The sequence below is a fragment of the Zonotrichia albicollis genome, chromosome Z, assembly GCF_047830755.1.
Source record: "Zonotrichia albicollis isolate bZonAlb1 chromosome Z, bZonAlb1.hap1, whole genome shotgun sequence".
Taxonomy (NCBI): domain Eukaryota; kingdom Metazoa; phylum Chordata; class Aves; order Passeriformes; family Passerellidae; genus Zonotrichia; species Zonotrichia albicollis.
In genome coordinates this window covers 77,679,902-77,698,918 of record NC_133860.1, presented here as the reverse complement: position 1 = coordinate 77,698,918, position 19,017 = coordinate 77,679,902, and the positions used below count along the sequence as shown (strand labels likewise).

The 19,017-nt window shown below is 47.8% G+C and overlaps 1 protein-coding gene across 2 annotated transcripts; it reads right to left on the bottom strand.

Annotated features, from left to right (window-relative positions):
- Nucleotides 1–256: 256 nt before the first annotated feature.
- On the bottom strand, nucleotides 257–9,876 carry LOC141727094 (serine/threonine-protein kinase PAK 3-like). 2 transcript variants are annotated; one of them, XM_074532866.1, is made up of 9 exons: nucleotides 9,748–9,876; nucleotides 7,739–7,802; nucleotides 6,990–7,038; nucleotides 6,109–6,221; nucleotides 5,358–5,475; nucleotides 4,434–4,533; nucleotides 3,788–3,984; nucleotides 1,827–1,961; nucleotides 257–474 (listed from the first exon to the last, which is right to left on the bottom strand). In XM_074532866.1, exons 2-9 carry the CDS (start codon nucleotides 7,771–7,773, stop codon nucleotides 373–375), a joined length of 849 nt encoding a protein of 282 aa, XP_074388967.1. In that variant the 5' UTR covers nucleotides 7,774–7,802; nucleotides 9,748–9,876; the 3' UTR covers nucleotides 257–372. The 2 variants fall into 2 exon arrangements, with proteins under 2 accessions (XP_074388967.1, XP_074388966.1); XM_074532865.1 differs by lacking the exon at nucleotides 9,748–9,876 and adding an exon at nucleotides 8,107–8,481.
- Between the last annotated feature and the right edge of the window lie 9,141 nt (nucleotides 9,877–19,017).

Genomic DNA, 19,017 nt, shown 5'->3' with positions numbered 1-19,017 from the left:
TCAACTAGAAATACCACAGCCGTGCCAAAACCAGCCAGTGGGCCATATTTCAAAGGCAGTGTGGTCTGGAGAGGATGAATGAAGAAGTACCTTCTCTGCTTACGAACCACACCAAAGAAGCCGTAAGTGTGACTCAGCACCAGTAAAATCTACTGGTAACTCAGAAGAAAATGCTGAGCTGTCTGAAGGGGTCCGAAGGAGGAGAATCTTCCCAATGAGTTGATGTTTCAGAAACTTTATTTAATAATAATCCTACTCTATGAACCTATACTATAAACTTACTCTATAAACCAAAACTACTCAACAATCCTACTATAGAGTCCTACTCTACAATCCTACTCTAAGTTGGTAATGGAGATAACATCTTGATTATTATATTCTTCTTCTCCAATCCTCCTTCTTCTTCTTCATCTTGATTGAGTTGATGAGTGGTGCCAATCTATATGCTGGCTTGGCTGAACGTAGAAATGGATGCTGTCCACAGGAAAAAAAACCAATAAAGAACATTGAACCATGACTTTCCAAGCTCAGTGCTTCAGAGAATCAATCAGCATTCTTCTGGATCCTAAAAAGACTGGGAAAGAGGAGCAATGGGACCATCTCCTCCCCCAGTCATCATGTGCATGACCTTGCCATCACAGGCAAAGGAGGCCCAGAATCCCACTCATCTGTTTATTGTGATGTCTTCATCTCCCTGGGATTTTTGCCCTGCCAGTGCTCTAGAAATGGTGCTTTCTGTCCCTGGGGTTTCTTCCTTTCAGGAAACTCCAAGGACTCACATAGGTTCCTGCCTTTGCAAGACAGGCACTGTGCTGATTCCCACAGGGAGACAGAGCAGTGTCTACCTTTCCATGCCCTGTCCCTCATGTGCTGGATGGCACCTTCCTTCCCAGCAGGGCCAGCCCAGTGGCACCGGGCCCTGCAGTTCCCTCTCTGCCACACAACCTGGCAGTAACCCAGGCACAGTTCCTGTCTGCTTGAGCATGCCAGGCAGCAGATGGGGCTGGGACAAGTCCCTCCCAGCTGTCCTTGTTTGCGTGGCAGAAACCTCTAAGGGTAGGCTGGGGGGCACAAACCAGGGCCCCTCAGAGGCTCACAGTGAGCCCCCCACAGCCCCTCCTGCCCACAGCCAAATCTCTGTCTGACTGCTCAGCTAGGACTGGTTTCCTTGGGTTCCAGCACCACCATTTCATGTCTCTGTACCCTGCATTGCTCTACTTCAATTCTTTTGCCATTAGATAAAATGAAGCATCCCACCAAATTATGAAACAGGGCGACAGCAACAGTCAGGAAACAGAGCACCTCTCCTCTCAGGAAATGCAGAGAGAGGTGGAGTTATTCAGATTTGTGAAGAACAGGCCCCAGGGAGTCTTTGCTGCCACTTTCCAAGACTTCAGAGTGGCTTTGAAGAAAGTGGGGACACCTTTTTTAACAGTTCCAGTGTACAATAGAATGTGATGAATATTTTTAATCAAAATCGGGATCAAGTCTGAGTAGGTCTAAGGAAGAACTTGTTTACTCAGAGCATAGTGCAATACTGGCACAGGCTGTCCCAAGAGCTTGTAGGTGCCCCATTCCAGGTCAGGTGGGAAAGGGCTGTGAGCAGCCTCATCTCTTTAAAGATGTCCCTGCTCAGTGCAGGATACAGAGGACCAGAGGACCTTCACAGCCAGCCCAGCCCAGTCTAGGATTCCTCACCATTTTCACTGGAAGAGCAGCAAGAGTGGAGGTGAGGAGGAAGGGGTCTCATGTGATGCCTTGGACTTGAGTGGAGGAAGAGCCCAACCCTCAGACCCTGTTTCACCTGCAGCCCCTTCACATTTTACCTTCAGGAGCTCCCTGGCAGACCAGCGCTTCTGCTCATCTGTCTGCAGGCAGCAGCTCAGGAAGTCACACAGGCAAGACGAGAATCTGTTGGGTTGCCGCAGCTGTGGTCTCTCTCCCCTGGCGTTCAGTTGAGCCTACAGAAGAAGGAAACACCAGGCTGCACCTGCTGCTTTCACATCTCTAGGTGCTCTTCCAGATCCCATTGTTTAAGCTCCATTCTGCAGTGGCAGTTTCTGCCCTGGCAGAGACCCAGAGATGACTTTACCAACCAAAAACCCAGACCCTGATGCAGCCGCAGCTTTTCCACCATCCTGCAGATCTTTCCTTGGCAGCTGATTTCATTGACTGACCTAGTAAGTGGGAACTACATCAGCGAAGCATGTTTCCTTCCCTGAGGATTCACACTAGCTTGACAGGCTTTTTGGAAGAGGGACTGTGCTATACTAACTCTACTATTTGCAAGGAATAGTACATGAAAGGCATCTCTGCAGTGCTTATTGGTCCCTGAAACACAACTGCCATAAAATAAATCTCATTGAGCTTCTTTTTTTCTTCTAGAAAACACTGCTAAGTGGAAGGAATAAAAGGAAATCCACCAGTTATACCTCAGGAAAAGAAAACAAACATTTGGAATCTCATATTCAACACAGACACATTAAGATGCATGCGCAAATATATTGAGATGAAAATGCCTGCTTGGGTGCACAGGAGCCACATGTAGTTCTGTCTCTCAGCTGCACATTTTGGCTTCTTTATGTGGCACAAGGAAACCTTTTCATGGTCAAATCAGAAGAAGAATTGCCATGCCTACGGCCACCCTCTGCTCATTTGGATGCTCAAGCCAATGCATTAAAGGCATGCCCATCGCAGAAAGTGTTGGGTAAGAAATGGGAGGTTTGGCAGCATCTCCATGACCCCAGGCTGCACCCTGGTCTCCATAAAAATGCCCGTCACAATGCTAACAGCTTTGTGCTGGTGGCACTGAAATAGATGGTGACCAAACAGACTTTGTTGATATCCTCTACAACCCAAAGGAAAATTTCCAAGCCTAAAACAACAAACACATTCTGCTTGAGTAGAAATAATTAGGACAGCTTTCTTTCCTTTTCCCACACCACCAGAGGTTGCAAAGGGGGTTTTATCCTGTCCCTCTGCAGCTGTGCTCAGCCACTGGCCATGGTGGGAGCTGGAGTCCTCACTGTCATTAGAACTGTGCAGGCCAGGGATGGCCCTGCTCTGGTGGTAAAGGAACACAGCACCAGCGTCAACTGCCCACGTTGGATCCCAGCCCAGGCACCTGCCTGCAAGCTCATCAACTTGCTAAAGTACCAAGAAACAGCCAAGGGTTTGGTGTACAATTCTAACTGCAGTTGGAGAAAAACACATCCTAAACTTATCCAGGCATCCCACACACATGACTGAACAATGTACAGATGACTTGAAAATCTGAAAGTTTCAAAGACCCACACGATTTGAAAAACATACTACAGTGTGGAGGAAATTTGATGTGCTGTGGTTCAAAAAGGGAAAAGAAAGCAGAACTGCTTGGGCATTGCTTTGCTGGTTGTTTCTTTTTCACTTTTTCTTTTTCTGTAAACCTGAAACTGGGAAGACCCAACCTCCATTTTGAAGGATATTTATCACACATCCAACTGTTTCACTGAAAAATTCTTGTCCTTCAGAGCCAGAGCTCCAACAGGGTTCAAAAAGCAAATGAGAAACGTCAGGCATGGCTGGAGGCCAAAATGGCAACTTTCTGAACTGGTTAGGTTTCTGAACTGCCACTTCCCTTCTGATGCAACCAAATCTACAGCAGATGCTGATGTGCTGCAGGGACATTTTTAGAAGGGAACCTTGGTGGAAGTGGGGCCAGCAGATGGCAGTGGGATTTTGTCCAATGGCACACAGAACATGGGACAGGTGAGAAAGACACTGAGATCAGTGAGTATTTGCTTCTTACCAAAACAGGAGTTGCATTCCTGCAAGGAACTTCTCGTTCCACCATTTCAATGCCCATGATCCCAAAAGACCATATGTCCACTTTGGGACCATATGCTTGGCCTGTCACCACTTCAGGCGCCAGCCACCCAGACGTGCCGGCCACGGAGCTCCGTCTGCTCTGCTCAGGGGTGAGCTGAGCAAAGAGACCGAAGTCGGCTGTGGGGAAAACAACAAACCATGAAAGCCAGCTCCAATTAGGAAACCAAGCAAAAGAATTCCCCATTCTCAGTCTAAGAATGTGCTGTTGAATCTCCCAGAGAACTTTCTACACTCAGTTTCCTTGGGGCTTTAGCCAAGGTAGTATGAAATTGGCCACATCCAAAAAAACCTAGGTTTTTTAATGCTCCCTCCAACAGTGGACTTTATTCCCCTGAAGCTTTAGATTATAGCTCCCTCCCTCTGGAAGGGACACACACAGACCAAGAGCAGTCTTGACTGCTTGTGGTTCCTTCTCATACCTCTGTGCACATTGCAGCTGTGCCCTCAGCTCACAGCGGGTGTCCCTGCACTGCCACCAGCACCATTTCTGGGGATCTGGCTGTCACTCAAAGCAGCCCTACACCCCACATCCCTGGAATGCTGCATCAGACCAAGAATATACTGACCCAGCTTGACAGAACCATTGGTTCTGAGAAGGATGTTGCAGCTCTTCACATCGCGGTAGATCACATGGTTTGAGTGGAGAAAATCCAGTCCTCGCAGGCACTGAGAGAGAAAAGAGAAAGAAGAGGGAAAAAAGTAAGTGATGGGATTTCATCACACAAGAAAGGAAACAATCTAAAAGATTCCCTCTCCAGGGCAGAACACAGTGACACTGAGAGGAAGAGCTTGCAGCTCCAACACTTGCAGAGCAGGACCTTTCTGAGGAAAGGCACGTCAGCTTTTGAAAAAGCAACGGCACCTGCTGTTGTAGACTGTCCCCTGCAAACCAGCCTGGATGACTGCTGCTGCAGTGGATTTGCTATCTCCATGCAAAAGACAAATGAGGGTTTTGCCAAGAAAGAAAAAGTCCCTCCCTTTGGTGTGAAGCAGATAACTTTTGGGTGGGAGGCTGCATGACAAAGGTTTTATCGCTGGCCTCAGCACAGACTTGGAAGTATCACATCAGTCACCTTCCTGAAGTAAAGAGCATTTTGGCTGCACTCCTATCTTTTTAGATGAGGACTGTTAGAAAGGACTTTTTTCTTTGCTGCTTGTTTCAAATCCTGCCACCAGCACCTTTGCTTTCACAGGCAAAGAATGCAGTGAAAACAGGCTCCAGGCAAATGTTTAGAGAGGCACAGTGGAGAACAGCAAATACAAGTACAAGAGGCAGAGTGAGAGTACAACAGCAGGATATAAGAGCACTGGCATTGAGTACAGGGAATGCAGGGGCACTGGCAGGCCTTTCACTTGAAGTGCTTTTACTTGCCCATAGCATACCAGCGACACAGAAACAAAACTTGGCACATGAAACCTCTCCTGTTCTGAGCCCCTGTTTCCCAGACAATCCTGCCCAAGCCCTCAGAAACACAGATGGGATTGCTGACCTCCCGACTGATGGTTGCCATCTGGTCTTCAGACAGGCAAGTCTTGCTGATGATGTCGCTCAGAGTGCCTCCATCCATGAACTCCATTACTAGCCAGAGTTCATCACCCACAAGGTAGCTGAAAGAAGGAAACAAGGGTGTGGAGATGAACATGCATGGCTAGGTTGTGTTCTTGATTGATTCTTGGTTCAGGTTCCTTTGTGACTAGGACAGAATCAAAGGAATAGACATTCCCTCTCAGCTGTGCATTGTTTGCAATCTGTGCAGTCTCAAGAAGAAAGGCATAGCTGTGAAAAAGGAGATGTCTTAAATGGCCAGCAAGTGAAAAATGCATTTTAGTAACAGATAAAAAAAACCTGTCACACTATGTGTTTCTGGAAATAAGCACCTAGTCTTCCTGGCATGCAAAGCAATGGAAAAGAGGGCACACAATCCATGGTAAATTTATGTTAGTTTATCCAGATGTAAAAAGACACTTCATAAAAATCAAGCCCCAAAACAAAGTGGTGGCTGTGAACTTACAGGCTATTGATTTAGTAAGATATGACTGATCCAGGTTTTTGAGTAATTTTCAAACTATGTATGCCAGAGAAGACTCATGCAGACAAGGTGCTCTCTCTTCCCATCCATTAGAGATGAGCAGAGCAGTAATAATTAGCCAATAATTACAGCTCTATTTTCTGCCACTGACCAAAGTGGGATTTTACCTTGCATGTTTGCAATATGTAAAGAAACATTCACAAAAACTCACCTGTCTAAATAGTTGATCAGGTTGGGATTCCTATTAATTTTCATGACCATGAGTTCATTGACTTTCAGTTTCTTCTTCCTCAGTCCTTTTAGATTTATTTTCTTTATGGCCACCTAAAATGACATTGAAAATCAGTAACTTCAGAAGTTGGTGGCACAAGACCACAACACACATGGAGCGAGTGATTTTGCAATGACACAGCTGAGCTGTGCCAAACTGCCTTGTGATTAGGCATTGCAGTAATTAGGAACTGACATTCCAACAGCCCATTTCTCTGCTCCCTTGGGGGGCAGTTACAGAACATGTGGGGCCACTGAGGTTTTGCCTTGTCCATTTGGTAACAGTGGTGTGTAAACTATCACCCACAAACCTCTGACCACAATCTCTGCTGCTTTGTTTGGGATTCAGAAGAGGTAATCCATGCCTTAATACTCTGTGGATACATCCTGGGCTATGGGCAGGGCTTAGGGCTTTTAGGGCACCTTGCAGCTCTCTCCCTATGTGCAGTTCCCAAGTGCAGCACTGCAGGTGGCTAAGGAACTACCAGTAACTTTCAGATGGATTTGCTGGCAGCCAGAAATGAGAATTCAGGACTCTGAAGCTGTAGCCCCAAAGAGCAGTGAGGTGCTCTAAGGCACCACCTTTGTTTTAGCAAAGGAGAGTGAGCGAGCGCATCCTTCTCTGAAAGGAAGCGCTGCCCTGCGTGCCTTCCTTCTGGCAGCTGAGGAGGACAAAGTCCCAAATGTATTTTGCAGGCTGGCACCAGTCTGTGCTTCTTGTGCCTTTTCAGCACAGCTCTAGCCAAAGCTCCAGCCACAGCTCACACCAGAGGGGAAAGCCCCTCAATAGCAGCAGAGTCTGCAGGGCCTGTTGACATTTACCTCTCCTCCTGTGGCACTGTCAATTGCTCTGCACACATCCCCAAAAGTCCTAGAAAGAAGAAAACAGCAAGGGAAGTAGGAGCCATTTAGATCTTGCAGTGAAAGCCAACTCACACGAGAGATCTCTGCTGTGAGTGCCAAAAACCTGCAGGATGCAGGAGAGCGCTGCCAGAAGGCAGATGATGCATTTTCCTCTCAAGTGCATGGGCACTGGGCCTGTTCCTGCACTGCTTGGGTTTACTGCCTCAGCTCAAAAATAGACCAGCTTCTTCCACCTCAGGTTTCACTTTCTAAACGGTTCAGTTTTTATCCTGACCACAGAGTATTTCCTTCAGCAAACTCTTGGAAAAAATGTTCCTGATAACTGTTATCTGACAGATATGAGGGAGGAGGTTTCTCTTTCCGGCAAGCAAGATTCTTCTCTCTTTATTAGTGTGGCAGTATGATTTAGAGATATAAAAAAATGCTAAGGAAATGAACACAGAAGTATCTCACACATGAGAGATGAGATTTTCCAGGTCCTGTTCCTTGCTGCAGGCAAGACCTCAGCAGCATGGAGGTGTCTCTGACAGTGCCTTCTGAGCAGCAAATACACAAATTCTGAGCAGCACTGAGAGATGGGACAATCTATCCCCAGTGTGGGAACATGGGGATAGATGTCTGTTTGCCTGACTTCATGGTGGATAGACATTCTACCACAAAAAAAACCTGGCCCATGGTTATGTAGAAGTAACTGCGGTTGGACTTACCCGCTGCCAATATATTCCAGTCTGGTGTATTTCATCCTTGGATTTTCCTTGTTTACTATTTTTCCTGAGGGAAACAAAATGAAGATGCTGACATTAAAGCAGAGACCTCAGGTTCCAGGAGATACAAAAGGCAGCCCCAGTGCTTGGAGCTCTGAGCCCTTTGTGGTTGGCTGGGTAACAACAACAACAACCAGGCAGACAGCTCTGCAGCACAGGTGGCCAGAACAGAGACTGATTTTCTACAGCAGTTCCTGTGGGAACTCATAAATGTCCCCATGACACCAAACTCAGGAGAAACATTTGGTAAGGCTATGCTGGCACCTGCACACAATGCACTGTCCCTCAGACAAGAAACACAGCAGACGTACTCAGTAGCTCCAGAGAGTCACCCTCGACCTCCTGTTGCTGAGCAGCAGCTGGGTCAGCGCGGGAGGTGAACAAACTGCCCTGGCTCCACTTCGCAGGTTGGGGAGAAAAGGCTCCTTTAGACGATGCTGCTGCTGCTGCAGCAGGTTTAGTGAAAGAGCTTGTGTAGATCTGGGACAAAAAATAAGTTGATATCAAAAAGGTGGCTGGCAGAAATTTCCCTGAGATCCCTTTTTGAAATGCAAGCCCTTAGAAATGTGCTGTCAGCCACATGCATGGCTTTTAAATGGCTTTTTTTCTGATGTCCACTTCTCAAACTGGATGGATCAAAACCAAAGGCTAGTTTTACTCGAGTTCATGGCCAGATTCATGTTCAATTTTCATGGATTTTCCAAAGGATGACTGCCACAATCACCATTCTACTTCCTCTCAAGGATTTCTTTTCCCCCTCCAAGAGCTGCAGACACACTTTCAGTTCCTTGTCCAAGTGTTCTGCCTCCTCCCACTGCATTCTCTTTTCCTGTACCATCTTCAGGTCATGCTCAACCTGTAGCACTTCTGGTGGGGATGGTACCTGTGCCTCACTCCTAACTTGGGGCCCTTCAGAGCCAGAGATTCGCTGGTAATCTTCACAGGCTGCCCGGTGAGACGCCAACACTCGCTCCTCAAATGAAACAGAACAAAGCAGTCAGAGACTACAGCTTGTCCCTGTCAGCCAAGAGTCATCGACTGTGAGGAAAGGGAAAGAACAGATTGACAAGGGATACAGACAGCTTGTTTCAATCCTCCATCTGGGTCACCATGTTCCCCTGTAAAAACACCTCAAGAAACCAAGACAGCAGGAACAGGCCAGCAGGAGTCAATTTAAATGACTGCTGGCCAAAAGGCCAAAGGACAAGTCCCTCTATCCAGGGCAGCAGAAGAGATTGAGCACACCAGGAAAATGCACTCAGAGGAATGGCCCCACTCCATGCTGCTCTGAGTGGAAAGGCAAGAAGGGCAGAAACCACGAGTTTGGTGACTGCAGTGACTGCATCCCTCTTTCACTCACTTGCTTTTGTAGAGACTGAGGGAGGGGATTAAGTTTCTCTCTGATGATTTTTATTTCATCCTCCAGCTTCTTCTCCCTTGCCTTCATCCGAGTTTGAGCTGTCTGAAGCTCTGCGTTCAGTTGTGCCTTCATCTTCTCTAAAAAACAAGAGAGAGGATGTTTCATGGGTGGAGTGTCCACCACTCTTTCACTCACCTGGTTTTGTTGATCGCCCCTCTGCTGATGGAGATTCTCATCTTGAATTCTTCCCAGATCTTCCTTGTTCTTTCTCTTCATGTCCATGATGTCACTCTGTGCTTCAGGCAGCTCTGCTTGTGGCTCTGCCTTGATCTTCTGTACACACAAATGCAGAGCAAGTGAGTGGGAGCTGCCATCAGCCTCAGTTATTTCCTCTTGCAGCCTCAAAATCACATTTATTCAGCCACTTCTTACTGCTTCCATTGCAAACCTCCTGTCCCAGGGCTGATCTGTGCAGATTCTAAGGCTCTGTGCTTCCAGTGCCTGAGGGATTCCTGGCCTCCTCAGTCCCAAGAGCTCTGGTTTATGCCCTTCTTCCTGCCCTTCCCTCTGTCACCTGGCCAGTCAGGCTTACCTGGCTATTCTCCTGTGGCTCTTCCACCTGCTGCCTGAGCTGCTCTTCCTGCTCTCGGGCTGGGAACAGCTCTCCCTGAGTCTGGCATGGCATCTCTGTTGAAGCAATCTGCTCCTGCTCTCTCTCTAGAAGTACCTGCACAAAAAGCAACAGAAGATGGGTTTCAACTTCCCATACAAACTTTGTGGGCCAAAACTCAAAGACTCCTGTGCTCATACATCCCCAAAGCACTGTGCTGCTGCTGTCCTGGGTCATTCTCTGTTTGAGGGGAGGCACAGATTCCAAAGTGACCCTGGCCCTACAATCAGAGGCCATCTGGGGCTGAAGCTCCAACAGCTTCTCAGGCAGCTGCCAGGGAAGGTGTGGCATTTCTCAAGGGTCTGGTGAGGGCCTCCCTCTGCTTCTGTCCTGTTTGTCTTTCAGTAGTGACTGACACCCCGCCCTGTCCCACAGTTCCATCCTGGCTCTGCAGGTGGCTTCCTGGGTGAGCTCAGGCCTTGTCAGAGACACTTCTGGAGTTCGTGTTCTCTTCACCACCTAAAACATGGAATACTTCACCACTCTAGGACAGGCAGAAAATTAAAGAATTAACTGGGGGCTTCAGGGAAGAAGAGGCTGGAGGAGAAAAACAGCTCTAAGGGGAAAAAAAACACAATATCTGAAGGGGGAGACATCTCTGCCTGTTCTGAATTGGTCGAGGGAACATGTCTCTAATCCTCTCCTGAGAGGGATGCTTTAGGTGACCTTTACACCTCCAACTGCCTTGGACCAGATTTGGGAATATTCAATTATGTAAATGTTACATATATGGGTAGATAGATCTCATTACTGAAATCTCTCTTTACTGTCCTCTCTGTTGCAAATGTTACATAGTGTAGATAGATAGATAGACAGACAGACTGATGGATATCACCACTTTCATCTCTGTTTACTGTCCTCTCTGTATCTACACACATCAACACTCGGTAGCAGTGACCCACTCAGCAGCAATCCTGAGATTGCTCTCCTGTTGCTTCAATAAAGCACAATCTTGGGGAATCTGGAGCATGTAGGTCCTTTTGAAAAGGGATCAGGCTCAGAGCATTGCACGGGAACTGCACTCTTTGTGCATCTGTGCTTGAGCAAATTCTTCTCCTGGACTCAACCACACTGATGATGCTAAAGTGGCTGGAATCAGAAATGCAGCCCAGCTGTTGGAGAGTTTTGTGCAGACGTGGCTTGAGGAAAAGGCCATGATCATATACAGCTGGTTAAGCAGTAAAAAGCAGCTGTAAGCAGTAAGTTCTCAGCCTTTTCCTTACGAGAAAAACAACAACACTGCATCCCTGAGAAAATAACAAGAAAAACATGGTTCCCTTGAATGGATAACTGTAGTCAACAGCAGGATGTAAAAACAAGTGTTAGCCTCAACAAGAAAACCACAAGTATTTTGAGAATGTAGCCACAAAGGAGGGGTTGACATGTAATCTGTAACCAATGATGAGCTTAGCTTTTGCATTATGTATGAGCTTAATTAACACTACTATAAAAGTATGTAAGCTGGATCAATAAATGTGAGACCGATGATCATCATTAGGATGTGCTTGTCTCTCTTCACTTCCATCACCCAGCCCCTCGTATCTCATCAGATCTTTGAGCACCAGCTAGAAGGTGCTCAAGGGCACCTTCTAGCAATGCAAGGGCATTGATTTCCTCCCCAAATTCCAAACACAAGATAAACGAATTTCTTGGCTGCAAAAAGACAGAGGTAGTGTTAGCCTTAATGTGAATTGCAAGATGTAATTAACTAGCCTGGCAGAAGAAAAGTTCTTTCTGCAACAAGACGCACACCTCAAACTATGAGTACTAATGCAAATATATATTGCATCTTCAAGAACTACGAATGTGCAAAATAAAATTCAACCAGAATTTCTCATGGTGCTGGAAACAGGGAGGAAAGATGTAGGAAAATCAACACAATCATCACCATGAACCTTATCAAAAGCCAAGAGACAGCTGGGGAAAAAGACTTTATAGAACTAAAGAAGAATTCAAGAAAACCACAGACCAGTATCACAAGCTAAACACACCTTTCCAACAAGGGAAAACAAACAAAGCCCTGTGACCTCCAGCACTACCACATGTGCCCTCAGCCATAGCACTGCAGAGGCCCAGAGACAGAGCTTCCCTGTGCCAATCAGCCAGATGCTCTCCCAGAGGCGCCAGCCATTTGAGGCCTCAACATCACAGGTCAAAGGCCAAGTTCTGCTGTCGCTGCCTGCAGGAAATCCCTAGCTCCTGGCAGCACTCCAGCACTCAGCATCCTCAGCCAGCAACAGGAAGTGCTCGCTGCTGCAAAACTTGCACATTCGCCGCACTAAAGGCAGCACCACCCACAGCTGGAACTTACAGGCTCAAGATATGCAGGCTCTGGTGTGGGCAAAGATGGAGTCTGGCGTTCATCCATCTCAAATTGCTCCTCTTGGGCTTCTTCTTCAGGAGCAGAGGGAACCAGGGGGGAGATGGCTGTTGGTTCTATCACCTGTGGCAAGAGAGAAGCATGAGGCACAGGCCATGACCTATCATTCAGAACCTCATTTCTTTTCAGATCTACCACCACATCTGCTAAGGACAAATCAGAACACTTCATAGCCACATAGCAGTTTTAAGTCCCACAGACTAAAAAAAAAAAGGGTAACTTAAAAAGAATTGTGGATGTATATAAGGTTAATATTTTTCCCTAGCTGCTATCAGCAAGCCAGGTTGTCTCTGTAAACCAGAGCTTTAAGATCTTAAAAGTTCTGAAATGGAAAAGCAGGAAAGCAACACCAACGTCTTTGCTACAGCTGCTGCACTAGTGGGATATTAAATTGGATCAGAATTTCATCCAGGCCTTAAAAAGACTCAGAAACATTGTGCAGAAGCATCTTACTTGCTGGAAAAGGAGAAAATAAACAGGGCAAATCTCTCCCAGCAAGCGAGCAAGCCACAAGATGGAAGTGTCACCCACTCCAGTGTCTAAAGATCTTGGATGCTGTGAGGGCATGTTTAATAGGGAAACACCCTGTGTGGTCAACACTGTTGTGTAGGGATTGGTGGAAGTCTGCCTGATGGTCCCTCATGAGCCTCCCATTGTCCAGGCTAAAGATCCCTCAGCACTTCCTCAATGGCCTTGTGCTCCAACCCCTTGCCCAGCTTCCCTGTCCTTCTTTGAAAACACTTCAGCCCCTCCATGACTTTTGCTCCCCAGGACCCACAAGAACACACAGCACTCCAGCTGTGGCCGCAGCGCTGCCGAGCACAAGGCCACGCTCACTGCCCTGCTCCTGCTGCCCCACTGCTGCTGACACAGGCCACCATGCCCTTGGCCTCCTTAGACACCTGGTCCCAGGGTGGCTCTTGTTCAGCTGATCTTCAACTGCATCCCTGGGGCCTTTGGACCACGCAGCTCTCCTGCCACAGATTTGACCATTTGACTTCAAATACAGTATCTGACATTTCAAGATGTTCTTCTTGTTCTGAGCAACACATGACAGAAGTCAAGGATGTGCAGCTTCAGCCCCACTCTGGGCTCCAAGGCAATTGCCAAAGATACAGACTTCATCACTAAATGCATCAACACAAACTTGCTGCTCCTGCTTTCTTGGCTCACAAGGAGGCTTCATAATTACTCACTGTTTTCTTTGGTTAAACGGGATAAGAATGGCCCCCAAAAGCTTCATGGACCATCTCAAAAGACCAAAGAAAACTAGGCAATAAGACTTTGTAGAACTGAAGAAGAACTCAAAAAAAAACTGCAGACTAGTCTTACCAGACAAACAGACCATTACAAAAAGGGAAAATAAAGAAACAAAACCCTGTGACATGCAGAACTATCATGTGTGCCCTCGGCCCTTAGCGCTGCAGAGGCCCAGAGATAGAGCTTCCCTGAGCCAAGCAGCCAGATGCTCTCCCAGGGGCACCAGCCCTTTGGGGCCTCAACTTCACAGGTCAACGGCCAAGTTCTGCTGACACTGCCTGCAGGAAATCCCTAGCTCCTGGCAGCACTCCAACACTCAGCATCCTCAGACAGCAACAGAAAGCGCTGGCTGCTCTGAAACTTGCACCTCTGTCTTGCCCTCAAGACAGCACAACACACAACTGGCACTTACAGGCTCAGGATATCCAGGCTCTGATGTGGGCAAAGATGGAGTCTGGCATTCATCCATCTCAATTTGCTCCTCTTGGGATTCTTCAGGAGCAGAGGGAGCCAGGGGAGAGACAGCTCTTGGTTTTGTCAGCTGTGGCAAGAGAGAAGCATGAGGCACAGGCCATGACCTGTCATTCAGAAGCTAATTTCTTTTCAGATCTACCACCACATCTTCTAAGAAGGAATCAGAACCTTTCATTGCAACAGAAGGCTGTTCTAAGTCCCCCCGACCAATTTCTAATGGGCCAATTCAACAGAACTCTAGATGGATAGAAGGTTGATATTCCTCCCTGGCTGCTATCAGCAAGCAAACCTGATTTTGTAAAAGAGAACTTTTAATTCTTGAATGTTCTGTAAGGGAAAAGCAGGAAAGCGACAGCATCGCCTATGCCACTGCTGCTGCAGAAATGGAAAACTCCTACTGGATCACCATGTCATCCAAGGCTGGAAAGACGCAGGAAACATTGTGCAGAAATATCTTTGCTTGTTGGAAAAAGGGAAAATGATCAGGGCAAACCTCTCCTAGAAAACCAACAAGCCAACAAGGCACAAGATAGTAGAGTCACCCACTCTATTATCTAAAGCACTTGGTTTCATTGAGGGCATGTTTAGTAGGGAATCAGCCTGTGTGGGGAGTAATGTCACATAGGGATTGATGGAAGTCTGCGTGAAGGTCACTCATGATCTCCCATGCTCCTGGGTAAAGCTTCCTCAGCACCTCCTCACTGGGCTTGTGCTCCCTCAGCCTTGCCCAGCTCCTGTGTGCTTCACTGCACACGCTGCAGCCCCATCAGTGACTTTCTGCTTCCCAGGGCCCACAAGTGCACACAGCACTCCAGCTGTGGCTGCAGCGCTGCCCAGCTCAGGGCCACGCTCACTGCCCTGCTCCTGCTGCCCCACTGCTGCTGACATAGGCCACCAAGAAGTCCTTGGCCTTCTTGGACACCTGAAAAGGGGCAAACGTCTCCTAAAGCACCAACAAGCCAACAAGGCACGAGATGGAAGTGTCACCCACTCCAGTGTATAAACCCCTTGGTTGCAGTGAGAGAAGGTTTATTAGGGAAAGATCCCTTGTGCAGAGCACTGTTATGTAGCGATTGATGGAAGTCTGCCTGAAGGTCCCTCATGAGCCTCCCATTATCCAGAATAAAGCTCCCTCAGCACCTCCTCACTGGGCTTGTGCTCCATTCCCTTGCCCAGTTCCTGTGTCCTTCTTTGAAAACACTTCATCCCCTCCATGACTTTCTGCTTCTCAGGGGCCCACAAGGCCACGCTCAGGGCCACGCTCACTGCCCTGCTCCTGCTGTCTTTACTGCTGCTGACACAGGCCACCATGCCCTGGGACAACTGCTCCCAGACTGGCTTATGTTCAACTGATCTTCTATGGCGCTCATGGGGCCTTTTGACTCATGCAGCTCTCCAGTCACAGAGTTGCCCATTTGCCTTCAAATACAGCATTTAGCATTTCGAGATGGTCTTCCTGTTTTCAGCAACACATGACAGCAGTCAAGGACTTGCAGCTGCACCCCCAATCCAGCCTCCAAGGCACTTCCCAAAGCTACAGACTTCATCACTAAATGCAACAACAGAAACTTGCCCCTTCTGCTTTCTTGCCTCACAAGGAGACTTCATAACTAATCACTTTCTTTCTTTGGCCACACAGGATAAAAATGGCCCCCCACAGCTTCACGGACAACACAACCATCTCCTTGCAGCTTGTCAAAAGCAAAAAGTCACCTGGTCCAAAAGACTTTGTAGAACAGAAGAAGAACTCAAGAAAACTCCAGACAAGACTCACAAGCTGAACACACCATTCCAAAACCGGAAAACAAACAAAGAATAGTGACCTACGGCATTACAACTTGTGCCCACAGCCACTGCTCTGCAGAAGTCATGAAACAGTGAGTCCCTGAGCCAAGCAGCCAGATGCTCTCCCATGGGCACCAGCTCTTTGGAGGCTCAACATCACAGGTCAAAGGCCAAGTTCTCGTGGCAGTCCCTACAGGCAGGAAATCCCTAGCTGGTGGCAGGACTCCAGCACTCAGCGTCCTCAGACAGCAACAGGAAGCGCTGGCTGCTCTGAAACTTGCACCTCTGCCTTGCTCTAAAGACAGCATCATCCACAACTGGCACTTACAGACTCAGGATATCCAGGCTCTGGTGTGACCAATGATGGAGTCTGTCGTTCATCCGCCTCAATTTGCCCCTCTTGGGCTTCTTCTACAAGAGCAGCAGGAGCCAGAGGAGAGACGGCCGTTGGTTTTGTCACCTGTGGCTAGAGAGAAGCATGAGGCACAGGCCATGACCTATCATTCAGAACCTCATTTCTTTTCAGATCTACCACCACATCTTCTAAAGAGAAATCAGAACACTTCCTTGTGATATAGGGATTCTTAGTCCCACTGACCAAATTAAAATTGGCCAATTCAACAGAACTCTAGATTGATATAGGGTTGATATTCCTCCATGGTGGCTATCAGCAAGCAATATTGCCTCTTTAAAACCGAATTTTAAGTTCTTGAAGGATCTGATTTGGAAAAGTAGGAAGGAGACCCCAACACTTTGCTACTGAAGGTGAATACATGGAAAACTCCAACTGGATAACAACCTCATCCTAGGCTGCAAAAGGGTGGAAAACGTGGTGGAAAAGCATCTTAACTGCTGGAAAAGCAGAAAATGATCAGGGCAAAGCTCTCATAGCAGAACCAACAAGCCAACAAGCTAACAATGCACAAGATGGAATTGTCACCCATTCAAGTGTCTAAAGCACTTAAATTCAGTGAGGGGATGTTTGGCAGGGAAATGGTTCGAGTGGTGAGCACTGTTGTGTAGAGATTGATGGAAGTGTGCCTGAAAGTCCCTCATGAATCTCCCATTGTACAGGCTAAAGCTCTCTCAGTACCTCCTCACTGGTCCTGTGCTCCATACCCTTGTCTAGCTCCTGTATCCTTGTGTGAAAACACTGCAGGCCCTGCATCACTTTCTGCTTCCCAGGACCCACAAGTGCACACAGCACTCCAGCTGTGGCCGCAACGCTGCCCAGCACAGGGCCACGCTCACTGCCCTGCTCCTGCTGCCCCACTGCTGCTGACACAGGCCTCCATGCCCTTGGCCTTCTTGGACAACTTTTCCAGGGCTGGCTCTTGTTCATCTGATCTTTTCCCCCACCCTTGGGGCCATCTGAGGAACGCAGCTCCCCAGACACAGATTTGACCATTTGAATTTAAATACAGCATCAGCCATTTCTAGATGGCCTTCATGTTCTGAGCAACACCAGAAAGCAGTCAAGGACTTGCACCTTCACCCGCATTCCAGGCTTTAAAGCAACTGCCAAAGCTGCAGACTTCATCACTAAATGCCTCAACAGAAACTTGCCCCTTCTGCTTTCTTGCCTCACTCAGATGCTTCATAATTACTCACTTTCTTTCTTCGGCAACACAGTATATGAATGTCCCCCCACAGGTTCATGGACAACACAACCATTTCCTTGAAGCTTATCAAAAACCAAAAGACATCTGGCCCAAAACACTACGTAGAACTGAATAATTACGCAAGAATTATTGCAAAGCAGACTCACAAGCCACAGACACCATTCCAAAAGGGGAAAACAAAGAAACAAAGGTCTGTGACCTCCAGCACTACCACGTGTGCCCTTGGCCATAGCACTGCAGAAGCCCAGAGACAGAGCTTCCCTGAGCCAAGCAGCTAGATGCTCTCCCAGAGGTACCAGCCCTTTGGGGCCTCAACATCACAGGTCAAAGGCCATGTTCTGCTGACGCTGCCTGCAGGAAATCCCTAGCTCCTGGAAGGACTCCAGCACTCAGCATCCTCAACCAGCAACACAAAGCACTGGCTGCTCCAAAAGTTGCACCTCTGCCTTGCACTAAAGACAGCACAACCCACAACTGTCACTCACAGGCTCAGGATATTCAGGCTCTGGTGTGACCAATGATGGAGTCTGGCATTCATCCATCTCAAATTGCTCCTCTTGGGCTTCTTCTTTAGGAGCAGCGGGAGCCAGAGGAGAGACAGATGTTGGTTCTGTCACCTGTGGCAAGAGAAACGCATGAGGCCCAGGCCATGACAAATCATTCAGAACCTCATTTCTTTTCAGATCTACCAGCACATCTTCTAAGGAGAAATCAGAACACTTCCTAGTGATATAGGGATTCTTACACCCACTTACTAAATTTATATGGGCCAATTCAACAGAAGTCTAGATGGATATAGGGCTGATATTCCTCCCTGACTACTGGCAGCAAGCAACGTTGCATCCGTCAAACAGAGGATTTAGTTCTTAATATGTCTTAATAGGAAAAGTACGAAGGACACACCAACTCTTTTACTACTGCTGCTGCAGATGTGGAAAACCCTAACTCTATAGCATTCTCATCCAGTGCTCAACAGGGAGGAAAATGTTGTGTGGAAGCATCTTGGCATAATAGAAAAGGAGAAAATGAACAGGGCATACCTCTGCTAGAAAACCAAAAAGCCAACACGGGAAAAGATGGAATGTAACCCTCTCCAGTGTGTAAATCCCTTTGTTGCAGTGAGAGCAGTTTTAATAGGGAAGCAGCCCTTGAGCTGAGCACTGTTATGAAGGGATCGATGTACGTCTGCCTAATGGTCCCTCATGAACCTCTCATTATTATCCAGACTAAAGCTCCCTCAGCAACTCCTCACTGGGCTTGTGCTCCATTCCCTTGCCCAGCTCCCGTGTCCTTCTGTGAAAACACTGCAGCCTCTCCATGACTTTCTGCTTCCCAGGGCCCACAAGTGCACACAGCACTCCAGCTGTGGCGGCAGCGTTGCCCAGCACAGGGCCACGCTCACTGCCCTGCTCCTGCTGCCCCACTGCTGCTGACACAGCCACCAAGCCCTTGGCCTTCTTGGACACCCGGTCCCAGGCTGGCTCTTGTTCAACTGATCTTCTATGGCGCTCATGGGGCCTTTTGGCTCATGCAGCTTCCCAGCCACAGAGTTGGCCATTTGCCTTCAAATATAGCATTTAGCATTTCGAGATGGCCTCCCTCTTTTCAGCAACACATGACAGCAGTCAAGGACTTGCAGCTTCACCCCCAATCCAGCCTCCAAGGCACTTC

Bases quoted from the DNA above. Each gene is read 5' to 3' on its own strand.
- LOC141727094 (XM_074532866.1), bottom strand. From the start codon at position 7,773: ATGAAATACACCAGACTGGAATATATTGGCAGCGG. The intron at 6,222-6,989 runs GTAAATGTCAAC...ATGTCATTTTAG, and splicing joins ACAGTGCCACAGGAGGAGAG to GTGGCCATAAAGAAAATAAA. The intron at 5,476-6,108 runs GTGAGTTTTTGT...TCCTTCTTTCAG, and splicing joins CTGATCAACTATTTAGACAG to CTACCTTGTGGGTGATGAAC.